At 40.3% G+C, this 23,738-nt stretch overlaps 2 protein-coding genes across 8 annotated transcripts in view; one reads left to right on the top strand and one right to left on the bottom strand.

Moving 5' to 3' along the window:
• The window catches only part of LOC124281970 (protein polybromo-1-like), a 58,515-nt gene extending 39,607 nt beyond the window's left edge, over positions 1-18,908 (top strand). For 2 of the 7 annotated variants that reach the window (XM_046717979.1, XM_046717975.1), the window contains 17 exons: positions 512-674; positions 2,989-3,090; positions 3,421-3,495; positions 3,827-3,979; positions 4,259-4,340; positions 4,473-4,548; positions 5,377-5,549; positions 6,143-6,240; positions 6,499-6,570; positions 6,876-7,034; positions 8,984-9,109; positions 9,675-9,861; positions 10,778-10,876; positions 11,647-11,895; positions 14,058-14,172; positions 15,507-15,736; positions 17,715-18,908. In XM_046717979.1, coding sequence (XP_046573935.1) covers positions 512-674; positions 2,989-3,090; positions 3,421-3,495; positions 3,827-3,979; positions 4,259-4,340; positions 4,473-4,548; positions 5,377-5,549; positions 6,143-6,240; positions 6,499-6,570; positions 6,876-7,034; positions 8,984-9,109; positions 9,675-9,861; positions 10,778-10,876; positions 11,647-11,895; positions 14,058-14,172; positions 15,507-15,736; positions 17,715-17,716 — 2,161 coding nt within the window. In that variant the 3' untranslated portion in view covers positions 17,717-18,908. The remainder of the gene's footprint in view (positions 1-511; positions 675-2,988; positions 3,091-3,420; positions 3,496-3,826; positions 3,980-4,258; positions 4,341-4,472; positions 4,549-5,376; positions 5,550-6,142; positions 6,241-6,498; positions 6,571-6,875; positions 7,035-8,983; positions 9,110-9,674; positions 9,862-10,777; positions 10,877-11,646; positions 11,896-14,057; positions 14,173-15,506; positions 15,737-17,714) is intronic. The other 5 variants (XM_046717978.1, XM_046717977.1, XM_046717976.1 and 2 more) reach the window with 5 other exon arrangements.
• A 208-nt stretch (positions 18,909-19,116) lies between these two features.
• LOC124281973 lies at positions 19,117-21,942 on the bottom strand. The gene is made up of 3 exons (XM_046717983.1): positions 21,770-21,942; positions 20,543-20,616; positions 19,117-19,880 (listed from the first exon to the last, which is right to left on the bottom strand). Exons 1-3 carry the CDS (start codon positions 21,870-21,872, stop codon positions 19,677-19,679), a joined length of 381 nt encoding a protein of 126 aa, XP_046573939.1. The 5' UTR covers positions 21,873-21,942; the 3' UTR covers positions 19,117-19,676.
• Between the last annotated feature and the right edge of the window lie 1,796 nt (positions 21,943-23,738).

The raw sequence follows: 23,738 nt of genomic DNA, 5'->3' as shown, positions 1-23,738 counted from the left end.
TTGCATGTCTGAGTTCATAATCATCACCATCTCTGAGCTGCATGTGTTCTTTGATCTCTCTCTCCCTGTCCCTGCCCCACCAACCACCTGCTTACATCTGCTGTCATCTGCTAACATGCATCTAGGCTAGCTATTGCTCACTTCGCTAACCTCTGGCATCATACCCATAACATCTCTCTGCATGACCAACTTAACCATATCATTAGTTTGAAAAATCACAATCTCATCCATCAAATGCATGATCTCATTGATTCACATGCATTACGACAGGACCAAACTATTATTTAAGCTTCGTATGATCTCTGCTGCACAAAGTGTATGATTTCTTCATGACTATTATACTTGTTTTCGCTACGGAGCATGTAAAATGAATCCTTGAGTATACTTTGGCTGATAGCATAAATTGCATAAAGTACCTATACTGACCTAGTGAGCTGGCTTACATACATTGACACACACTGCCACGGCCCTTGCTAAACCCCTGCCCTTCTCGGCGTCCTCGGACTGCCAGATCTTTCGCCTGTGGGACTTTCAGAGAACCAGAGCTGCTGCCTCACATCATGCTCATCGAGAAGTTCATCACAGACAGCAACGGCACACAGATGATGCAGGGCAACTGGTTCTACAGACCAAACGAGACATTCCACCTGGCAACGAGGAAGTTCTTGGAGAAGGTACTTGACCTGACACTCAGGGTTTTACCTTGTATGTTTGTAGGTGAAATAGTGGTGTATTATTTTAACAGATTTTTTAATGTTGATTATCATTCTAAATGTTCATAACATTTCTCTCAGTTAAGATATGGATTTTCCAGAGCTTCTGAGGTTTAATCTGCCATTGATTTTTGTAGTGGCAAATCAGCTTGGTTGGAAAGATGGGTCTATCCATGCAAGAAAGTGAGAGAGAGACATGCCTTGAGAAAGAGTGTGTGTGTTTCTACTGTAGCACTGATCACAGATGTTGTGAATGGATGCCGTGTCATGCATGTTTATCCCCTATGAAATCGTAATTCACCCAGATTACCAAGATTAGTCAGCACCTTACCATTGGGTTTCATCAAAGTGTTCAATACATGTGTTCTAGGCGTGGTGTTTGTGAGGTGTAATGGGGAGTCCTGGGTGTGGCGTTGTGAGGTGTAATGGGGAGTCCTAGGCGTGGTGTTTGTGAGGTGTAATGGGGGAGTCCTGGGTGTGGTGTTTGTGAGGTGTAATGGGGAGTCCTAGGCATGGTGTTTGTGAGGTGTAATGGGGAGTCCTAGGTGTGGTGTTTGTGAGGTGTAATGGGGAGTCCTGGGTGTGGTGTTTGTGAGGTGTAATGGGGAGTCCTGGGTGTGGTGTTGTGTGAGGTGTAATGGGGAGTCCTAGGTGTGGTGTTTGTGAGGTGTAATGGGGAGTCCTGGGTGTGGTGTTTGTGAGGTGTAATGGGGAGTCCTGGGTGTGGTGTTTGTGAGGTGTAATGGGGAGTCCTAGGTGTGGTGTTTGTGAGGTGTAATGGGGAGTCCTAGGTGTGGTGTTGTGAGGTGTAATGGGGAGTCCTGGGTGTGGTGTTGTGGGAGGTGTAATGGGGGAGTCCTAGGCATGGTGGTGTTTGTGAGGTGTAATGGGGAGTCCTGTAGTGTTTGGTCCTGTGGTGTTGTGAGGTGTAATGGGGAGTCCTGTAGTCCTAGGTGTGGTGTTGTGAGGTGTAATGGGGAGTCCTAGGTGTGGTGTTTGTGAGGTGTAATGGGGAGTCCTAGGCATGGTGTCCTAGGTGTGGTCCTAGTTGGTGTTTGTGAGGTGTAATAGAGTCCCTAGGTGTAGGTGGGGAGTCCTAGGCATGGTGTTTGTGAGGTGTAATGGGGGAGTCCTAGGTGTGGTGTTGTGAGGTGTAATAGGAGTCCTAGTGGTGTTTGTGAGGTAAGTTCTAATGTGTTGTCCTAGGTGTGGGTGTAATGGGGAGTCCTAGGTGTGGTGTTTGTGAGGTGTAATGGGAGTCCCTGGGTGTGGTGTTTGTGAGGTGTAATGGGAGTCCTAGGTGTGGTGTTTGTGAGGTGTAATGGGGAGTCCTGGGTGTGGTGTTTTTGTGAGGTGTAATGGGGAGTCCTGGGTGTGGTGAGGGGTGTAATGGGAGTCTAAGTGTGTTTCCTAAAATTGAAAGTGAGGTGTAATGGGGAGTCCTGGGTGTGTGTTTGTGAGGTGTAATGGGGAGTCCTGGGTGTGGTGTTTGTGAGGTGTAATGGGGAGTCCTAGGTGTGGTGTTTGTGAGGTGTAATGGGGAGTCCTAGGCATAGGTGTGGTGTTTGTGAGGTGTAATGGGGAGTCCTGGGTGTGGTGTGAGGTGTAATGTCCTGGGTGTGGAGTGGTGTAAGGTGTAATGGGAGTCCCAGGTGTGTGTGAGGTTTGTGGTGAGGTGTAATGGGGGAGTCCTAGGTGTGGTGTTTGTGAGGTGTAATGGGGAGTCCTAGGTGTGGTGTTTGTGGAGAGTGTAATGGGGAGTCCTGGGTGTGGTGTTTGTGAGGTGTAATGGGGAGTCCTAGGCATGGTGGTGTGAGGTGTAATGAGGTCCCTAGGTGTGGTGTTTGTGAGGTGTAATAGGAGTCCTAGGCATGGTGTTTGTGGGTGTAATGGGGAGTCCTAGGGTGTGGTGTTTGTGAGGTGTGTCAGGAGTGTAAATGGGGAGTCCTAGGTGTGAGTGTGTAATTCCCAGTGGTGTTTGTGTGTAATGAGTCCTAGGGTGTAATGGGAGAGTCCTGGGTGTGGTGTAAATGTGAGTGTGGAGTGTAATGGGGAGTCCTTGTGAGGTGTAATGAGAGTCCTAGGTGTGGTGTTTGTGAGGTGTAATGGGGAGTCCTGGGTGTGGGGGAGTCCTGTTGGTGTCGTGAGGTGTAATGGGGAGTCCTGGGTGTGGTGTTTGTGAGGAGTGTGTGAGGTGCCTTATTCATATAATGGAGGTCCTGTGTGGTGTTTGTGAGGTGCCTTATTCATATACCTGTTTCTTCTCTCCCAACAGGAGGTATTCAAGAGTGACATCGTCACCAGCATCATGCTGACACAGATTATAGGAAGATGCCATGTCATGTTTGTCAAGGAGTACTTCAAGTTTAAACCAGAGGTCAGTTCCCACACTAGATGAAGCGTGACATCAAGTTGTAGATTCAGTAGTTCTTGTTGCATGGAGAGTTACACCGCTACATCCACTACACTCATCGTTGAATCTGCCCACATGAAGCACAGTCTCCATCAGCTGACAAATTCAGTCCATATAAGAATGCAATTCATAGTTTCTTTGTAAATCATGTGCACTACAAGTAAGTGATGAAAATGGGTTTGAAGCTCCCCTTGTGGATAAATGCCAACTGGACAAGTAGGTACTCTCGGCTGAGGACTCACTTTACAATACTTTGTATGACAACAGATGCATGGTGTCTTCTGTATATTACAGGGTATTCCGGACAAAGATGTGTATGTGTGTGAATCTCGCTACAATGCCAGGCACAAGGCATTCAAGAAAATTAAGGTAACTTTCAATATGATGTTTTTGTAAGTTATTTAAGGCAGTGGCAGGGTGGTATATATTCGGACTTTTTGTGTTTGGCAAAGTTTTCTATTTTGGAACTACCATTATTACATGTCCCTTACAAAAGTTATTAAAACATTCTTGTACGTTTCTTCTTGTGATGTCATTTTGCTCCCAAACACAAAACCTCTGTTATTGTCTTGGATTGTTCAATAATGATTAACACCGATTAGAACAGGAAGCCAAGTACTTCTTCATCCAGACTGAGTTGTGACTTTTATCACTGAAGGTGCTTGTCATCATCACAGAAAACATGTTGCCTGTTGTGTAGATCTGGTCTGCTGTGAAGAATGAAGAGCTGAAGATCCTCCCCCGAGAGCTGCCCATGTCACCAGTGAGGGTGTCATCAGTGTTTGCTGACAAGACCAGTGATGGCAAGGACGAGGATGATGGCGAGACCAGCGTCCTGGACAAAGTCAGACAGGTGGGTTCACGAGTACACTGCTCCTTCCTTTCCAGCTATACTTATACTGATTTCATTCATGAATTAAACTTCAACTTGTATATGGAACTGCTAGAACAGTGGTCTCTAAATAATTCTTTGCAAGTGCTTGATTAATAATTCTAATTCATTTGTTATTAGACCTTATAATATTAAAATAACTTGTGAGGTATTTGCATAATAACTCTGTGTTTGCAGCATACAGAGTTATGTTGAATTGTTGCTAGATTTATCTCCTAAACTGCCTTTTACTATTTTCAGACTGTATTGGCAGAGGGCAGCTCTGAAGATGGACATACAAACTATGAACAGTACATTATTGGTTCTAGTTGTTTCAAACTTGGTAGGTGGTTCTGCGTTTAATCTTTTCAGTGTTTTATTGAGGCAGGACAAAATATTCTTTGTAACATTTTTGTTCCATTTGTGGCTTTGAAAGTAACTTGCATATCTCATAAAAGATCTTGTTTGTACTTAGGTGACGCTGTGTATGTGAGGTCAGATCGTGATCGACCGCTTGTCGCCAGAATTGACAGAATCTGGACCAGCCCAACGTAAGTGTGTGCAGCCTCTCAAGGATGTCTCCATCATGTTATATAGTTGTCATGACAACCTTGTCCAAGCTTATTATTCTTGCAGCTCATTCTTTTGTTGAGACATGTTTATTATCTCCTGTTTTTAAGGGCGATGGGGTAGCCCAATGGTAAAAGCATTCTTTTGTTGAGACATGTTTATTATCTCCTGTTTTTAAGGGCGATGGGGTAGCCCAGTGGTAAAAGCATTCTTTTGTTGAGACATGTTTATTATCTCCTGTTTTTAAGGGCGATGGGGTAGCCCAGTGGTAAAATCGTTCGCTCATCACGCTGAAGACCCTGGTTCGATTCCCCACATGGGTACAATGTGTGCAGCCCATTTCTGGTGACCCCGCTGTGATATTGCTGGAATATTGCTAAAAGCGGGGTAAAACTAATGTCAGGTCACTTGTAAGCCAGTGATGTCACATGGTGGTGCTGGTGGTGGTGGAATTGGGTTTTACGTCATGCTTGAGAATATTTCGCTCATATGACGACGTGCATGCGTGTGTATGTGTATGTGCGGCTGCTTGTACTAGCCCAGACTGAAGCTGGTTTTATAGTGCTAGCCCACTGAGATACCATGCCGCAGTGAAGCATGAATACCCCACTCAGACACATTATACTGACTCGAGCCGACCAGTCCTTGTTGTACCCATTAATGCCGAGCGCCAGGCAGGGACCAACATGTACCATATTTTAACGTCTTTTCGTATGACGCGGTCGGGGATCGAACCCGCGTCATAACCACTACACCACGGAGGCGGTCTTGAGTTTGGATTGAGTGATCAGTTTGGATTTTGGTTTCAGTGGTGACCCATTCTTCAGTGGCCCGTGGTTTGTGTGTCCAACGGAGATTGAACACTCTCCAACCAGGTTGTTTTACAAGAGAGAAGTGTTCCTCAGCTCAATTGAGGACACCAACCCTCTACGGAGTATTATTGGGAAATGCTGTGTGCTACACTATAAAGAATATTGCTCAAGTAAGTAGACATCAGATAGCATTGTATGATGACCAGAAGATAAACAATGAAACATGTTACTTCTGCCCACCAGCTATTTCAGCTTCATCCACTATGGGAGTGTTTTGTTTGTGAAGTGTGCCATGTGGTTAAGGTCAAACTATACACCCTGCTTTCATTCTCTACAGAGGTTCAGTTTTAGAAGCCTTCTTCCTCCCAGTTGCTTAGAACGATGCTCATCCTGTTGATCGCTGGATTCTCTGGTCCAGTCTTGATTATTTATAGACCACCACTATATAGCTTGAATATTGCCGGGTGCAGCTTTGAACAACAAACAAAATCATCTTGCAGATCGCTTCCATAATTCTGCAGTAGTGGGAGAATTGGAAAGAAATGGCATGAATCCTTGATAACTTAAAATGTGACTTTCTGCATTTGTATGCAGAACTAGATCTTAAATTATATGTCATATAAGTGCAGCATTTTGGTATTTGTTTGTAAGACCTGTTAAGGTCCAGCTGCAAAGTGCAGTGGATGCATGCATGAGCTAGAAGGTGAGGGGATTGGAAGGTTTCTGTTATTGTGTGACTTTTGGCTTGATGTTTGACGACCAGGTCGACCCACTGAGTATTCAGAGCAGGATGTGTTTATCTGTGAGTCCAAGTACCATGAAGGAGAGAAGTCCATCAAGAAACTTGGCAAGGGACTCAAGGTAATATCAGGTTAAAGTTGTAGCCCTAGCAGTAAATCATCCATGGAGAGTCTTAAGGAGAATCATTTTTTGAAATTTTCAAACAGTTCTGTTAGGTTACTTTGTTGTAAATAATCATATAAAAGCAAAATAATCTTAGAAATAATTGAGGGACAGCATCATTTTGTTGCCTGACTTTCACAACATGGTTTACAGCCTACATAGTGTCTTGGTTGTGATATGTTCAGAGATTTTATTGTGTTGCCTTTTCTTTTCCAGAAGTATTCTCTGTCCCCGAAGGTCACTGATGATGAGATCTATTTCTTCAGGAAGCCTATCAGTCCACAGAAGGTAGGAAACTTTGGATTTCATGGATCAAGGTTTTATTAAGAGGTGCCTCTCTTTGGCATTTCAGAATTCTATGATGGTTTGAATTCTGTGATTTCGCCCGATTACTTTTCTAGATTCATCAGTTCTGTACCCATGTTTTTTGCCGCAATGGTTAACGTTAAATACCTGTACCACATTAATCATCCCTCCTACACCAAGCTGACACAGTGTGATAGAACTGAAATACTGTTCATAGCTAGTGATATTGAATTGGGGAGCTGCCCCCCTCTCTATATGTGGAACCTATCATCCTGCCACTGTTACAGGAGCCGTCTCCACTGTTACTGAAGGTGGCTGAGGAGGTGACCATGGAGGTGGAGGATTCCCAGGACACAGAGACAGACAATGTTCCTGAGACCGTCAACATCTCCTCAGAGGAAGTCAGCACCCCACAGCCAGAGAAGTCGGCCAAAAAGGTTGGGAAAGTAAGACAAAATTTTGAAACATCCGCATGCAGGCATGGTAACGGATTGCTATCGGCATGCTTGAACAAATCCAGCTAATGTCTCTCTCCCCAGCTAATCTTCTCCCACACAATCACCCACTTTCTCACTGTCTCCCCTGTTATGGCATACCCTCACAGTTGGTAGAATGACTGTAATTATGACTGCTAGTATTATGATCGCAGATAATAGAGGCAGTAATTTAGGAAACCAGTAAAAAATACTATTTTGGGGTTCAATATTTATGTTAATCAAGAAGAAGGTTACTAACCTGATGCCTCTTAACCTTTGACAGTGGCATTTCTATATTTGATTATGCTCAGACAGTAATGTTTATTGCTCTTCAAAATGAAAGAAAAACTGAAAAATAGTAATACAATATTCTTGAAGACTTATGAGAAGTTACACTATGATAAAATTTCACCAATCCATTATGAATTAGAAAAATGTTTTTCAAAGGTGGTTAGAAACAATATGTGAAAGCAGGGAAATGTATCCTAAGAATGGATTAATGGGCAATTTTTGTGAAAAAAATAACCGTGATTTTGGTAGTTTTCCAGTTTAGATTAGGTCACAATTTTATGATTAAGCATCTCCTGAAGTAATCCAGTCTGCGGAGTTGTTCACTGTACTTGTCCTGAAGTCCCTTAGTTGTACCTTGTAACCTTGGACTGCTTCGCTGCTTGCTATTGCTTTATATTTAGTCAACGCAATAATATTGGGGATATATTTGTTAACAGTGTGAATTTATTACATTAGTTGAATTTAAGAAATGTGTATGTCAGTTATTTATTTGTGGGTTTGACCACTGTGGTAAATGCCTGTGGCCTGCTGCATCAAATACATTAAGTGGTGGTGAAGAAATACTATGTATAGATAACAAGCTTCAATCCAACTTACACTTGTACACCTGTGATAATGCTGTCAGAAGTTAACCTATGGCTCCATGGCACCTGTTTGTATTTTCCCTTCCGTTTCTCATCCTTTAACCTGTGACAATGCAGAAAATGTATGCCATGTTTCCTTGATGAGGCAGAGGAGGTGGTGATTGGATGGCTACAGTGACTGCTGTGTGTTAATGTAGGGGTGACCACCTGGGAAGTATCCCAATTGTGTAAATCAATGCTCATGCTGTTGATCACTCTAGTGTCTCTAGTTACAGACCGCCAACATATAGCTGGAATATTGCTAAATGAAGCATTAAACTGTTGAGACTGTGTCATTCTGTTGAGATGTCACAGACCTGTGCTCACACTATCAACCACTGGTCTGAGTGGTGCTTGAATGGTTATTCCTGTGGGTTATAATACTGCAGATTATGGCATATAGCCTCATCAGCTGGATCCTTCATATGTTCTGTGAGTCTTATGTTCCGTATGATATCACAGTTGGGAATCAGGGATGGTGGGATAGCATAGGGGTTAAGGCGTTCGCTCGTCACTCAGAGGCCCCGGGTTCGATTGCCCACATGGGATTCCCCTAGTAGAAATGATATTGCTATTGATATTGATATCCCCCACCGTGATATTGCTGGAATATTGCTAAAAGCATCATAAATCTATACTCACTCACTGTGAACATGGTAAACATGTCAACAAACACAGATGATGTCACAACTATTGTTTTATTCACAATCAGCACTACACCAACATAGGAGTCTATGTTTTAAGTCCAGATTTGTCTGGTGCTTCCATCAATTATAATGTTATGTTCACATCAACAATATCGCACTGCATCTTCTTTATTGCAGGATGATTGTTGTGTTTTATAGCACGGTATGGAGAATATTATTGTGTTTCATCCCTTAACATATTACCTTCACTTGATGTGTGACGGTTGTGGTTGATTTCCTCGCTAATGTGTCAGCAAGCTTCCTATGTTTATACATGACCGTTTCTGTGGCACTGTTTACACATTTACCTGCTTCACAGGCAAAGAGCAACGTGCGACGCCAGCCGAGTGGCTACATCGTGTTTGCTGGCGAGATTCGAAAACAGATCCAGCAGGAAAACCCTGACTGCTCATTTGGTGACATCAGCAGGATTGTTGGCACGCGGGTAAGTAACATGCATCTTTGTCAGTAACAGCTCCTCCAGAGGTCAGAAGAAAGGTTGCGTGAAATGATCATGTATGGGGGGTCAGGCTGTTGTTTGCCAGATAGAGTGTAATCCTTCTCTGATGACCTAGATCATTGCATATGCTCAAGTAACAAATAATTCAGGTTTCATTGATACACCTGTAATATTGCTGACTCAACAATGAAAAATGTCCTTAAATTGTAAAACCAACATAAGCTTCATTTAAGTCTTTGAGGAAATTAGGCTAGTGGAAAATGTAGGAGAATTGTTCCATTTCTTAGGTCATGGGTGGCCCATGCTTCTTTGGAGCAACAACCCACAATGCAGCTTGCATCCCTAAAGCATCATCAGAGCCCAATATCAAAGAATTTAGTCTGAGATTTTTCCGATAATGATCCTTGGATGTGATTAGCATTCAGTCTCATTGGTTCCAACAAAATACTTAACCTTCTAGACCTGTATCACTTTTGCTGTCCTTCCTCGTCAAGCTGAAACAGTGTAATGCGTTTTTGATTTGTACTCACTGACTGACTCGTTCTTCAAGTGGAGGAACTTGGAGAAGGAGGATAAGGAGAGGTTCGAGGAGAAAGCCAAGAAGATTGCAGAAGAGCAGGCTGCCAAACAGCAGGAAGCAGAGCGGGCCTTTAACGAGAGTCTCAACCGTTCCCAGAGTCCCTGGAACGACTTCGGTCGTGTCTCCCCAGGGGCCAGCACCAGGCCAGCCACACCAGGTAAGTCACTGCATCAAACATCACCAGACTCCGTTACCTGGGATGTCAGGATGATATTTGAAAACACCTTTACAATGTCATTTTAGACACAGCCTTTATCATTCATTTGCTTTTTATGTGTTCCATCTCTGTGAAATTTGATATTTATAATAGTTACTTAAAACATTGGTCACTTTTTCTTCATTATTCTGAAACATGTTACCAATTTTCAGAATGACTTGAATATTTTTTAGAAATATGATGTTTATTTATTCAAGTTTGTGATAATGTGTGTCATGTTTTCTGCAATGTGGAACGTAGAAGCACTGTATGATGAGTGATGTTTTATGTGCAGTAGATACTAGTCAGAACACACTGCATCAGTTCACTGTGTGCCTGCTGCAAGCTGCATGTTGTATTGGCTGCATGAAGAATACAAGTTCACCTAGAAATAGTCACTGTTCACTAGTCATTGTTTTGTGAGCCAAGTAACTTACACATCCATAAACACTGACTTGTTATTGTGTATAGAAAATGTGCATGAATATAAGCACAATCTTTTTCGGCCTTGGTAAAAAAAACTACAGTCTTATTATTAATTTGGTATTTTGGCTCACAAGAGTAATTGGTGCGAATGATTTTGTTTAATTTCTTGCTGCACAAATCAGGTTGAACACAAAGCTGTAGTAAGTATATGAGTCCAGGATATATGTCCTAAGAGCTAGTAGCAATTTGGAATATCAAATGGTGGAACTGCCTAATTAGAGGCTGGAGGGAGGGTGACCCAGGCCATGAGATTACAAGACAGATCCTCCCTGAATGGTTGCAGCATTGCTGATGCAGCACAAAACAATAGTTACTCACTGCCACACGGAGCACATGCTGATAGTGGAAATGTCCCAGGACAACTGTTGAATTTGCATCTTGGTCATATTAGGTTCATACCAGCAAGGCTACCCCCAGGGGTACCAGGGCTACCCCCCACAGCCGGGGATGCAGTATGGGATGCAAAACGGTCCTATGACCCCCCAGCAAGGTAGGTGATGTTGACAGACTGCCTCCATCTGTCTCTCGTCTGTTACATGTCTAATATTGTCTATATTCTGTCATCTCATCACTTATCTCACAGACATTGGACTACATTCAAACAACAGTTTGTCAGTCTTGAAGTATAACTCGTCAATTTCACTGGCATTGCATATCTGATAATAACAATGAAACGGAATTGCAATATTTTAATGTCAATCACAGCTTAAATGTTGTAGCTTTCATGTGAGCATGCACAGATAGTTTGATGTTGTTTTGAGCAATGCACTTGGCATGGTAATGGTGAAGGACATTTTTGAGGGATGTAAATTTCACATTTATGTCTATTTCAAGTTGAGTTTTTCACCCCCCCCTGAGCAATCCCTGCATTCTCTAGCTGCAGCACACTACACTTTGAACCTTAACTCGAGAGCTTCAACTGTGCAATGTTAAAATGACTGATGAATTCTCAGTAATCATGATAACTGCATCATGTGATCAATACTCTGCTACTAATACAGACAAATATTATCCAAACCATGATTCATTAACTAATCCCATAAATGGATACCATATAAAATGGATTTCGTTTATGTGTTAACAAAAATTAATCATCAAAATTTGAAAAAAATGCAATAATTTGTAATAAAAAAAATTAAAAAATTATCATCAAATTCATAAATCAGAACGATGAAACAGTCATTAAGAAAAGCTCTATTTCCCTTCCTTATTTGCGTTTTGAGTTGTCTTGTGTTGCTTATGATGGTTTTATTTGCCAAGGAATGCTCTACAATGTGACTAGGGCTCCACCACCCAACGGAATGCCGATGCTCTCAGGGCAGCGCGGTTACATGCCGCCATATCAACAACACCCAAGCAGGCCACAAGGACCTTATATGACCTACCCCCAAGGCCAAACCCCTCCCCCGGGGACTCAGAGCCCTGTCCCCAATATGAACCCCCTTCCCCCCATGTCCCCTGGCTCGTATCCCATGATGCCGCACAGCCCTTCTGGAGGAATGCTGCCAGGTACGATGCTACCACCGTCGTCCATCGCTGCCGACATCGTGTCTAACGGGACTGTGATGAGCATGCCAGTGCTGCCACCTGGTGCCGGGATTCCCAACTACTCTTGCTCTTCCTCCTCCATCTTACAACCTGCTAGTGTGCACTTTCAACCACCTTCTTGCCACCCTGCTCAATATGGTAGTGTCGACTCAGGTAGACTGTCACGCTGGAGGTTACATTGGCCCAGCCAGGATTTGATAATGGCCGACCAGCATCCTCTTGTTCAAGATGGCTGGGGAAAAAACTGCATTGGTGCATTTTGAATTAATTTCATTTAAACTTGACCTTCTGCTTGCTGAAAACAGATAATGTCTCTTATTTCACACGTGGCACTGATGATGTTTAGGCCAGGATGGGAAATGGAACCAAATATAAGGTGCCATCTGTGAGGAAAACGATAACCTGCTCTGACTATTCATCCTCTCAGAAACAAATACTAAATTCTTTATTATAATCTTTTGGAATGGGACCCATTAGCAAATGTTTTGAGAAAAAATGTGTAACCTCCTTCAGTAAAACTTAATTTTTCATGATCATCATGGCGTCAAACCAATTTTGACTTCACATCAGGATTCGATAAAGTCTAAAACATTAACAACCCAATGCCACTAACTATGATCGAATCCTGGTTGTGCCAGTTAACACTAGTGGAAGACATGCATGTGCGTTCTTTACTTGCATAACGTTTTGCATGTGATGGGTTACTTGTGTGTTGTAATAATGTTGTCCATGTCACTTGTCAAGCACTGTGGTTGAAAATTGTATCACCAGCTGTCCAGCATGCTTCTTGTACATAGCTTGTGTATTTCACTTGTTCGTGTCTGTTTCAAATAAATCTCTCTTCACAGGTGAAAAGCAAATAATAATCAGAATTGGTTTCAGTGTTTATTGAAATTTACAATTTCTTTCAGGAAATATTGATTTCTTGTACCCTTAATAAAACATTAGTATCAAACAGAGATGTCAGATTTTGAGTCGTCCTCTTTTTAAGAATGTGTAAGTTGACATGAATGGTGTGTGTGTTATAGTTAGATTCCTGCTGGTGATGCAATGATTCATAGGTATACTGCTCAGTGATGTAGAACTTGGTGAAGGTTATATCCCTTGCTTTCTGAGGCCCTTCAATAATTCATATTACCAGTATCCACTTGCTGCTTGATTGTAAAATACAGCTTTTCTTTCAATTAACAAACAATGGGATTAATTATGGCATTCTTGGTTATACGTTGTATTCTGTATTGAATCTTAAATTTTGTTATTGTTTTCAGTGTTAGGGTTTACATGTTACCAGTTCATACTTTTGATACGGTCCCCATTTGACAATGATCATAATATATTGCGAGAGAAAGTATCTGTACGTCACGAGATGTGGGAGGGGCAAATCCAATCTAAACAAGAATATGGGTAAAAGTCATTTTTCATCAAGAGCTATTTGCCACCACCAAATAGCTGGAATATTGCTGAGTGAGGCGTTAAACAACATACAAACAATAACTGTTTTATTTTCAAACTAGGTCAGTCAAAATGAATACCTAAAGATTCTTGTCTAACGAACTTCAGGTAATCTTGTATATCCCCGTCTTAAGAGTTAGAAAGGGTTATGTTTTATTTAAATTTCTCAAATATGAAATGTTGTTAGTAAGTTAATGATTTCACTTGTATGATATCAAGGACAAGTTTATTCCTGGGATTTCACAGGAGTATTTTTGTGTGAAAGTTTCATTACATGAAAGCTACTGGCTGAATAACTTATATGTAACAACTCACGCTGTTAAGTTGGTGTTGATCCAAGTTCAAAATAGAAATAGTGCAGTTCATTTTATTCAGTATGTTAAAACCCAAGGATGGTATAACCTGTATTATGCGAAAACTTAAGTGCAGATGTACATGATTTATAAGTTGTTCACTTGATTTGAAGAGTAGGTATGAAAACTGGTAAAAATGCATCGCTTTTCAATATGGGGTTGTCATGGTAACATAAGATGAATTCCACCCAACTAAAGACATATCACTGCATTCACATGCCCGACATGATGATGAATGGAGGACTACACCAACTGGTTATGTTAGATTATAAAGAGGCAGCACAGAATTCATAAGCTGATCCTTTCATCCCCTTGCAGGACAAATGCAGCAGCAGATGGTTCCCCCACCCCCACCACCACGCCCTCCGTCACCAGTGTTTGTGTCCGTACCCCCCAGAACACAACGGCTCCTGCACTCTGAAGCCTATCTCAGGTCAGTAAGAGGGAACTGGTAGCTATCATAATGTCTCAGTGCAATACCAAACAATAGTGAGCCGTAACTGAAACGTAGTGAGTTTTGTTTTATACTGCATTCAGCAATATTCCAGCTATATGGCGGCGGTCTGTAAATAATTGAGTCTGGACCAGACAATCCAGTGACCAACAGCATGGACATCAATCTACACAATTAGGATACTATGACATGTGTCAACCAAGTCAGCGAGCCTGACCACCCAATCCTGTTAGTCCTCTTACAACAAGCATGGGTTGCTGAAGATCAGTTCTAACCCGGATCTTCACGTTCTAAATGAAACTGAGAACACACTGTAAAAACTGGAGTGTTAATATGACCTTGAGGTTATTTTTCAATTGATGGCTTTGTGAACTATACATTTGATCTCTTTAGGTCCAGAAACTATACTTCTTACATTTACCTCCTTCTGTTGACTAACGTGATTGGTTGACGCACCATCATATCCCAATTGTGTAGATCAATGCTAAGGCTGTTTATCACTGCATTATCTGGTCTGGAGTCAATTATATACAGACCGCCTCTGTACAGCTGGAATATTGCTGTGTGCAGCGTTAAACAACAACCAAACCAAACTCCTTTGACCCATACTGATTTATTTCTATTTGTCAGATACATGTTGAAGGTTACAAAATAATTATATCGGCCAAAGACTACATTGCTGTGAGCCCTAAAATGATTAATAAGTATTTATTTCAGAAGAGTAAAGGTAAATATTTATTATGGAAGAAAATACCAAATAGAACAAGCAAAACTAATCTTGTGTCTTCCTTGAGAAACTGATCTTGTCTTGCTTGAGAAACAAGTGTAGATCATTGTTGTTTGAAAATGAAATATATTGGCATTGAGTCATTTTGCTGTGATATACACACTGATCAGGATATATGTTACCAGGTATGTCTTTCCTCTGTGCTTGTACCACATTTTATTGCTGTGTTTGAACGCTGACATACATAAGCATCTGTGAAAGTCTGTTTAGCTCATCCAGGAAATGTGATTTTCTCAAATCTCTCTGAAACAGCACAATGGACCAGGGCCTAGATTTTCGAAGCTCTCTTAACGCTAAGATAGTCGTAAGTGCCATATATTAACATTAACTTAGCACTAAGAGAGCTTCGAAAATCTAGGACCAGATGCCTATGGAGCTGCAAATCTTGTTGTTTCTAGGTTTGTCAGCAACCTGTCTGTACTGGTGGGTTGTACCAAAATGGTAATCATCTAAAATCTGTATCATTTTGGTACCTTGGTACTACTGATCCAAGCGGTTGTCATTCACTCATTCACACATCTCGCAGGTATATTGAGGGGCTTAACACTGAAAGCAAGACTATAGGAGACTGGGACAAGACCCTCTCAGCTACCCCAGAAAACACACCTGCTGTCCCAGAAAGCCGACTCCCAACTCAATGGCTGGCCCAGGGGGCTGGTTACCATGGCAATGTTACTAATGCATTGTGGGCTCTACGAGATTTCATGCTGAAAGACACTCTCAACATTGCACGAACCATACCCTTTGAAGACTTGTGTGAGTTTGAATTTTGATAACATGTAACATATATAAGGGCAAAGGATATGTGATATAGAGAATCTCACCCAAGTGTCTTCTGATGTCAAATATATCAACACGAGCTACAAATATCCGAGGCTTGCAGAGGATATTTTTACTTTAATCAATGAATGTTAATATATTTGATATCAGAAGACACGAGGGTGAGATTTATTTATCATCCTAAATCATTCTTCATCAGTTACCAGTAAAAGAATGAATTTATCTGAACACATAACTGCCATTAGGCTTCTTGAGCAGTGATCCCATGGAGGTCATAGCTTTGTGATGTCATCAAATTTGTGACGCCATAGTATTGTCAGCTGTGTTCTTAGTGATGTCAAAGCATTGTGAGGTCATTAACTGACGATGTAATAGCCCTATACAAAATGTGTCAACTACGTCTTCATCTCATGCATAAACTGAGATTCTAACATTTTCCTTCCATTGTTGGTACGAGTCTCTCTCAGTTCATCTCAAATCTAAAATGGACAAAATTGTTAACACTGCAAGTAAAATCGCTGGAGTCAGATATGAATGTTTATCATTAATATATGAGCGGCAAATCGTGAATCAAGCTGTCAAAATTATATCTGACCGTACTCACTACTTAAATTCGGAATACAACCTCCTCCCTTCAGGCCGCCGCTTCAAAGTTCCAGTTGTGAAAACTAAGAGAGCCCGTACATCCTTTATTCCAAGTACAATATATCTTTTAAACAAATGTGAAGATACCTAAATCAATGAATATATGTAAATATGTTTTGTATCTCTCTGATGTGTCAGTAGCTCTGCTGATGTAACACAAATTCCTGAAAAGGCATTAAAGTATTATTCTATTCTATGATAATTCCGTTGTTGGGATATCAACAATGTATCGCTTGATCTCACACGAGTGATATCTACTGTGGGAGTCAGTTTTGGATGATAAATTGATATTGTCGCAACTGGCAAATTTCCTGCAAGAATTTCATTTAAATGTAACTGGTGCCTCTGTTGTGTAAGGGGCTGCATTTTGGTATGCAGAGTTAAATCCCACAGTGATGCCAGGATCGACTGAAGGGGTTTGAATTCTATTTTTCCCACATTATAATCCTGCTTTTGTCAGTACCATATTATTTTTGTTAAATGTGCATCACTTTGCCTCCCCATCTTCCATAATTATCCTGACAAGCCCTGATATCACTGAACCACTGTTTAGAGTAGTGGTGATAAACCCAACTCACTCACTTGTGCTGATAAATTCGTAATTCCAGTGTCTGCAAGGTAACCTTCTATAAAAGGTTTAAATACTACTACTTATACTTGGCATTACTGAATAACTACTTGAGGACATGGAAGGAAGAAATTGTCTCTGAAACTTTGCTGGAGGAAAATTTGCTTCAAGAATTTACTCTACTTCACAAATATGATTTTAGTTGAGGTAGATAAGGATTCTGGAAAAATCCTGAAGAATGGTAGATTTGTTTGTGTGATGAAAATATGGCAACGTTTGAACTAGGGCTGGCTAGCAATATAGATTGTAGAGATCCATGACCGTTAACTGAATATTGCTAGATTATCAATAAATATCAGCAAAGTTATTTTGAGCAAAAATGCCAAAACAGTCTGAAAGAAATTGAATCTTTGGTGAGTGGCTTGAATTACTAACAAAACACCATCCTGAACATAATTTAGAAGCAGCCCATGACTAACTTTGTGTATTGTCAGAGTAAATTAAAAGTTTATTTCATCACCATAGTTTATGTGAGATATTATCAATGACTCAAATTTTCACATCAATAATCATTTGTATTTGTTTTCCAATGACGTTATTTCTGATTATGAATGTTTTTAGCCATCCCTAGATTGAACAAAGTCAGTGTAAACAGTTTAAGATCTGGGGTAATCAGATTGATGTAGCTGCACCCAATATGTTGCCAATCCATAAAACATGATCTTATCTTTTCTGTTTCAGAAATCTGTTTTAGCCTACCATGAATTCAACACCGAACAGCATCTGAACAACTACTTCATTTTTATCATAAGCTGAAAGCTTCAGACATTGTCGTCAGTCTGTTTTGCCATTTTAAGCTTTGTGAGTCCTTGTCACAATTTCAACTCAGCAATGGTGCTATAAACATTAATGGCAAAACTCATTTTCATCTGTTTAGACCGAGCACTTCATCGATTCCATTTAAAAATGGACTTTTCATGGCACCATTACTTCATCTTTTTACATTTTATGATTGTTTCATTGTCTTTTCTTCCATCTTGCTAAAATATGATCTTAGTTCTGAACGAAGATCTGAGGAAATTTCATTACTGGTCATGTCAGGAGATCGTTCATTTGACCGATCAAGGCGTTGCTCACCGGATCAGGAAAGTGACAGTCCAAATCTGTTTTCATATCATGCAACCTCTCAAGGTTAACACTGTGTATTTCGAACAGTCAGTACTCGCTGTACGACTGGTTCTGTCTAATCACTATTCATTACTTGCTTCACTGGGACTGACATTACAGAACAAATAGGCTTTTCATAGCCAATGGGAGGTACTGCCTGACAGTCTTGCCTATCTATTAAGCTTTCTAGATTGGTTCAACTGTCAAATAATTTGAGGATTTTATGAAAATACTTTTCAAAGTTCTTAGTCTGGAATTGAGGACCCCTGTTTGAAACGTGTGCCTTTTAGCTTGTGAAAGCTGCTTTCTGGTTGGCTGATGTTAGCTTCCCACTAAAAGTTTTATTGCTTGTTCAAAATATTGTTCTGACAAGACCTGTAATAGGTATCCACAGATCTTAGTTTAGTCGTAGCAAGAACTAAGATCTGATTTTTATGAGATTAGTCTTTTCTTGGGGCTTGAGGGAATTGCTGGATATGGTTTATCCACTGCTGCCAATCATTCATGGTTATGTGTGAGTGAAATGAACACATTGTCCATTACTACCATCTTGTGAACAAAATACATTCTATGTTATGTATGTGATTTCTTGTTTTATGGGGTAATTGTTGATATCTGGTTGTAAGCATTTGTGAATGTGTGGACAGTTAGAAATAGACAGATCTATATTTCAAGTTTAGAGACTGAAAAAACAACATGAGATCATCTTTTATATTCTTGTTGCTTTTTTAGCTGACTTGTTAATAAAATAATTTATTGTCTCCTAAATTATTGTTTTGTGAATGCATCGAGCTGACAGGCAATAGAGCCTATGTATCATTACCAGCATTGGCTTTTTGTTGTAGTAGCATCCATGATCAAGCAAGACACTTCATCATGGAGTCTGTTAGTAGTTCCTAACACTAAAGATTTTATACTCACTCTAGACATTGTTTCACATTTCATTTTGTTGTATTATTCATTATGAACACTGGTCTGAAAATCAACATCAGTCATTGACAGGAGTATTTGATTAAATGGTGATAAATATTTCAGTCACTGGTATAAAGCCAGATAAACCGAAGACTACAAATAGGAGGAGGAATAATCTAACTCAGCAACAAGTTCAAAAGTTGGATGTCAGATTGAGAACTTAGGTTTTCTTTCGATCCTACAAAATCATTTTCACAGTTTATGTTAATAAATACCAGCTTTAGTCTATTGAGACTGATATTATGAACAACACTCCAGAATGTTGACATGACTTATAAAGTAAAGGGTTGGTTGAAGCGACAGTTTCGCATGGACATCCTATAAGCCATATTTTGATTTCATGTGTCATCAAGTTTACATAGGCATACACAAAATAATAAACAAGATTGGTCCTTCAAGCAAAAAGCTCATCATATTCAATTTTACATAATTACATAAATTTTAATTCATGTGTGAACAATAGATATCTTATAAAAAAAAAAGCCACAATAGTCCAAATGATTTGTCCAAAAGGTCCAAAAGCTATCAGTTCACACAACACGGGCACATCAAACACATCCAAGTCTATCTCTGTGTGAAGAAACTCTGGAACATGTGTTTCACACAGGACACAAGGACAGCCGAGCACGACTGGGGCTGCTTGGATTCTTCACCAAGATCGATCTCCACAACTTGAGGACGGGCTCTGGGGGCAAGGACGGGGAAGGAGGGCAGGGTGTCGGGCAGGGAGTAGAGGGGGTTGACGGTGATCGTGAAGACACCAGGGTGCTTACAGAGAGGAATCAGATTGTCAGTATCATTGAAACAGTATGAATTGATGGTTTAATGAAAAAAACCCAAAAAACATGAGTTGACCATTTTCATGCACTATCTTGTTAACAGATATTTAACCAGATTGATGGAGAAAATGTACCACCTTGCCAATTAGATGATAACATATCATAAAAATACTTTTCAACAATTGTACAAATCTCTACCTGGACAATTCACACTGTATCACACTATGTGAATCACTATCAAACAGTGGTGATAACAATGGTAATTTGATCATTAGTTTCAGAAAAAGAACCTTGCACATGTTATTGAGTGTGCATGAAAATAATGGAAGTTTTCTTTCTTGTGTTGTTTGTTAGCAATGAATACTTATAATTGGAAGATTTGGGACTATTTAATATGTAATATTATTTGACTCAATGTTTCAAAACAGATGACTTGTTTCAAACTTTCTTTAAAGAGCAAGTTTATACAAAAATAAATATTTTTGTCTTAGTTTTTCAACATGAAAAGGATGTATCAGGTAGTTTCATAGCCAATACAGTAGAGGTATAACAAGTAAATCATTTATGTTTTGCATCATATCAATTGCAATAGTTCTTGTATTTGTATTTCTAACTAATAGGACAAACTCAAACAACCTAAAGATGACCTACAGGATCAGGGACTGGGAGAGTCTTTTGGGAGACGGGGGCCGGGTAGGTCCTAAACCTGTGGAGATCGTCTACAGCTGGAATGGAATAAATGAAATAAGACACAAAAATCACACTTATCCTTACATATAAACCTGAAGGCTGCTTCTCACTATATATTAGACTTGGCTTCTTTTCCCGAAATTACCACATTTGAGGTTTTTGTTTGCTCCCAGGTTTTACTTTTCGTAAGTAAGACCTATTTCCCGGTTTTACTTTTTGTAAGTAAGACCTCTTCCCAGGTTTACTTTTTCCTAACTCTATATTAACATCAACATTCAAATTCAGATGATATGTTAGTGTTTGAAATCAATTGAAAGATATCGTCAAAGATAAACTTAAATGTGCAAATGTTTTTCCTAGCAGGATTGGAACCGTATATTTCAGATTCATAAGCGGACACTCTACCTCACAGCCACCGGACCGACAAAGAACAAGTGTTGAATTATCTATTTATAGTTAGGCCTACTGTCATTCAATTGATTTTACTAGCCCTTCAGGTACTGTTATGTAGCTTCATTACATGATCATCTAATTATCCATCATTGACGGTTTATACTAGTAAGCTTCAGGTACTTCTCCCCACCCTCCGGTCTCGTTTATGTAGCTTCATTACATGATCATCTAATTATCCATCATTGACGGTTTATATGTATAATAAAGCACTCCTCCTCAAACATGGTTCTAAAAGCACCATAAGATTCTACTTGACAACGAGTTTCTTTCTCAGAAATCTACAGTTACACGGAGCAGATCTCATCAGCCAGATGAAGAGAGGAGACATAGATCTGCAGTTAATATACTTAAACAGTTCTGATATGCTTTGACCTGGGTACTGGTGCATAATATCCATGGCCATTTTTTGTGCAAAATTACAAAGGACACGCACATATTCACATCCACACAATCGTTCCATGAAAAAGACCAAACGCCTGATCAGGTGTGAAACCCGTACATACGAGGGATTGGCGAAGTACATGGAATGTCCCTTATGTTAATGATTTTGTTAGTCATTCTCTTTTACATTTACTGTTAGATCAAAGACGTCTTTGGTTAGATCTACCCCAAGATAAGGACAGATATATCTTCAGGTTATTTCAAGAATCAAGTTTGGAATACTCTGTAGCTCGGAAGCTATTCAATCAAGATGAAGAGCAAACATAATATAATTCAGAGACCACTACAAGATACCTTGATGATAGGCCAAAGCAACAGAAGCATACATCGTGCAGAACGTGAGATGCGTGCGGGATAAAGAGCAAAATGTCAGCACAGACGTGGAAACAAGTAGCATCAACAACCAAAATGGCGTCGTTGTGACTATCGCTAGTAGCAACAGTCTCCATGGAGATCAATCGGAGATCGTCCCCTCTCGCCTCTTTCCGTGAACAGCCAAGCTTTTGAACCGGAATAACACGATAAATTGCGATTTGAAAATCTAGATAGCAATGAATTTTTTCAACTGTGTAGTACATTTAACTAGAGCAACAGGATATGAATCTAAACCCCTAAACCTCGAATTCTGTGACATGTATCAGTCACTTGTTCTTTTTACGCATTAAAAGTGATTCCCCTAGGGGAGACCACTCGCGTTGTTTTGATGTCGTGATTACACCACGCTTGTTCTCGCGGTTTCTGAAAGCTGAAAATACATTCCTCTGCGACGGTGGGCAAACAATAAGCCCACAGGGACAAAAATCCCCTAGGCTAAATGCCCCCATGACAAAAAGCCCTTGCAAAATTCTACCCATAAGATAAAACACCCTTTGAGTTGACGGGTGATAACATGATGTTTTCTAAGCAATTCCTCCCACTGCTGACAGTTGTTACAGGTAAGTAGCATATGTGAAAACCATATGTACCAAGGCTCCGCTGTGACGATGTTTTTATTTTAACAATGGAATGAAGTCTGCTAAATGTTGGGTACAAATGAAAGTGAATTAAGTGTTTCCTGATTTCCTGCTTCCTTCCTAATGTTCGGAGTAGCCCATCAATTAATGGTGTATTATCATTTGCATCATCATGTTGATAATGTTAAAACTTATTATATTATATTCATGTGAGAATAAATTCATGTGCTGCAAAAGGGTTTGTTGGTATTCATCTTTTCATTGAGGACCTTTGTGGGGTGTTTTGTCATGGGGGCATTTAGCTGGGGGTGTTTTGCCTGGGGGCTTTATGTGCTTGTGGGCCTATTGTCCTACCACCTCTGCGACATGTCCAATAGAAATGTTGGAATTCAAGTAGTCTTGGAATATATAGTTGATACTTTTCAAAAACAGACGCCATCCATATAACGCCTTTCGCCTTGAAATAAAAGATAAAACACGTTGGGTGAATTGTCCAGTCATTTGTCTCTGGCCAATATTACCACCTAAGACTACAGCTTCAGATACAGAACATATGTCTAATCTTTCAAATGATATGTCTATTTTATCGAGTGACACATTTGTGTGAATGGCACAGACTATAAATAACCTCTATTTCTCTCCAATAAACGCCATTGTTGCAGACTCTAAACTAAATGAATAAATATTAAATCTGTGAAATCTATTAAAGTCTTGCAGACATTTGCTTAAACAGGAACCACTATCATTTTTATGGAGACCATAACTAAAGCAGAACACCACCCAGGAATTCTTCCCACCTCATGACAGCTTTTGGGGTGCAACACGTTTGGGGTGCAGCTTAAGTTTGGGGTGCAACACGTTTGGGGTGCAGCTTAAGTTTGGGGTGCAACACGTTTGGGGTGCAGCTTAAGTTTGGGGTGCAACACGTTTGGGGTGCAGCTTAAGTTTGGGGTGCAGCGTTTGGGGTGCAACACGTTTGGGGTGCAGCTTAAGTTTGGGGTGCAACACGTTTGGGGTGCAGCTTAAGTTTGGGGTGCAACACGTTTGGGGTGCAGCTTAAGTTTGGGGTGCAACACGTTTGGGGTGCAGCTTAAGTTTGGGGTGCAACTGAGCATGATCGATCTACGAAGATTTTAAGGAGAGTTCTACGACTCTTCCTATTTGAAGGGGTTCAGAATATAACAGCATAAAATGATTAGAAGATGAAAACGTGAAGAACATCTCCAAATTCCCTATTTTGAATTGTAGAATATGTTACACAACAGCAAATCCTATATATGAAATATATCTTATATTCAATACCATATTAA

This window comes from Haliotis rubra, unplaced genomic scaffold, assembly GCF_003918875.1.
Source record: "Haliotis rubra isolate DU_JTF1 unplaced genomic scaffold, ASM391887v1 Scf291, whole genome shotgun sequence".
In the NCBI taxonomy this organism is placed as follows: Eukaryota; Metazoa; Mollusca; class Gastropoda; order Lepetellida; family Haliotidae; genus Haliotis; species Haliotis rubra.
Note: the sequence above shows the minus strand (reverse complement) of the source record. Positions and strands in the feature narration are given on the sequence as shown.

Bases quoted from the DNA above. Each gene is read 5' to 3' on its own strand.
- LOC124281973 (XM_046717983.1), bottom strand. From the start codon at position 21,872: ATGCTACTTGTTTCCACGTCTGTGCTGACATTTTGCTCTTTATCCCGC. The intron at 20,617-21,769 runs GTATCTTGTAGT...ATTCCATTCCAG, and splicing joins TGCTTTGGCCTATCATCAAG to CTGTAGACGATCTCCACAGG. The intron at 19,881-20,542 runs GTAGGTCATCTT...CCTCTCTGTAAG, and splicing joins CTCTCCCAGTCCCTGATCCT to CACCCTGGTGTCTTCACGAT.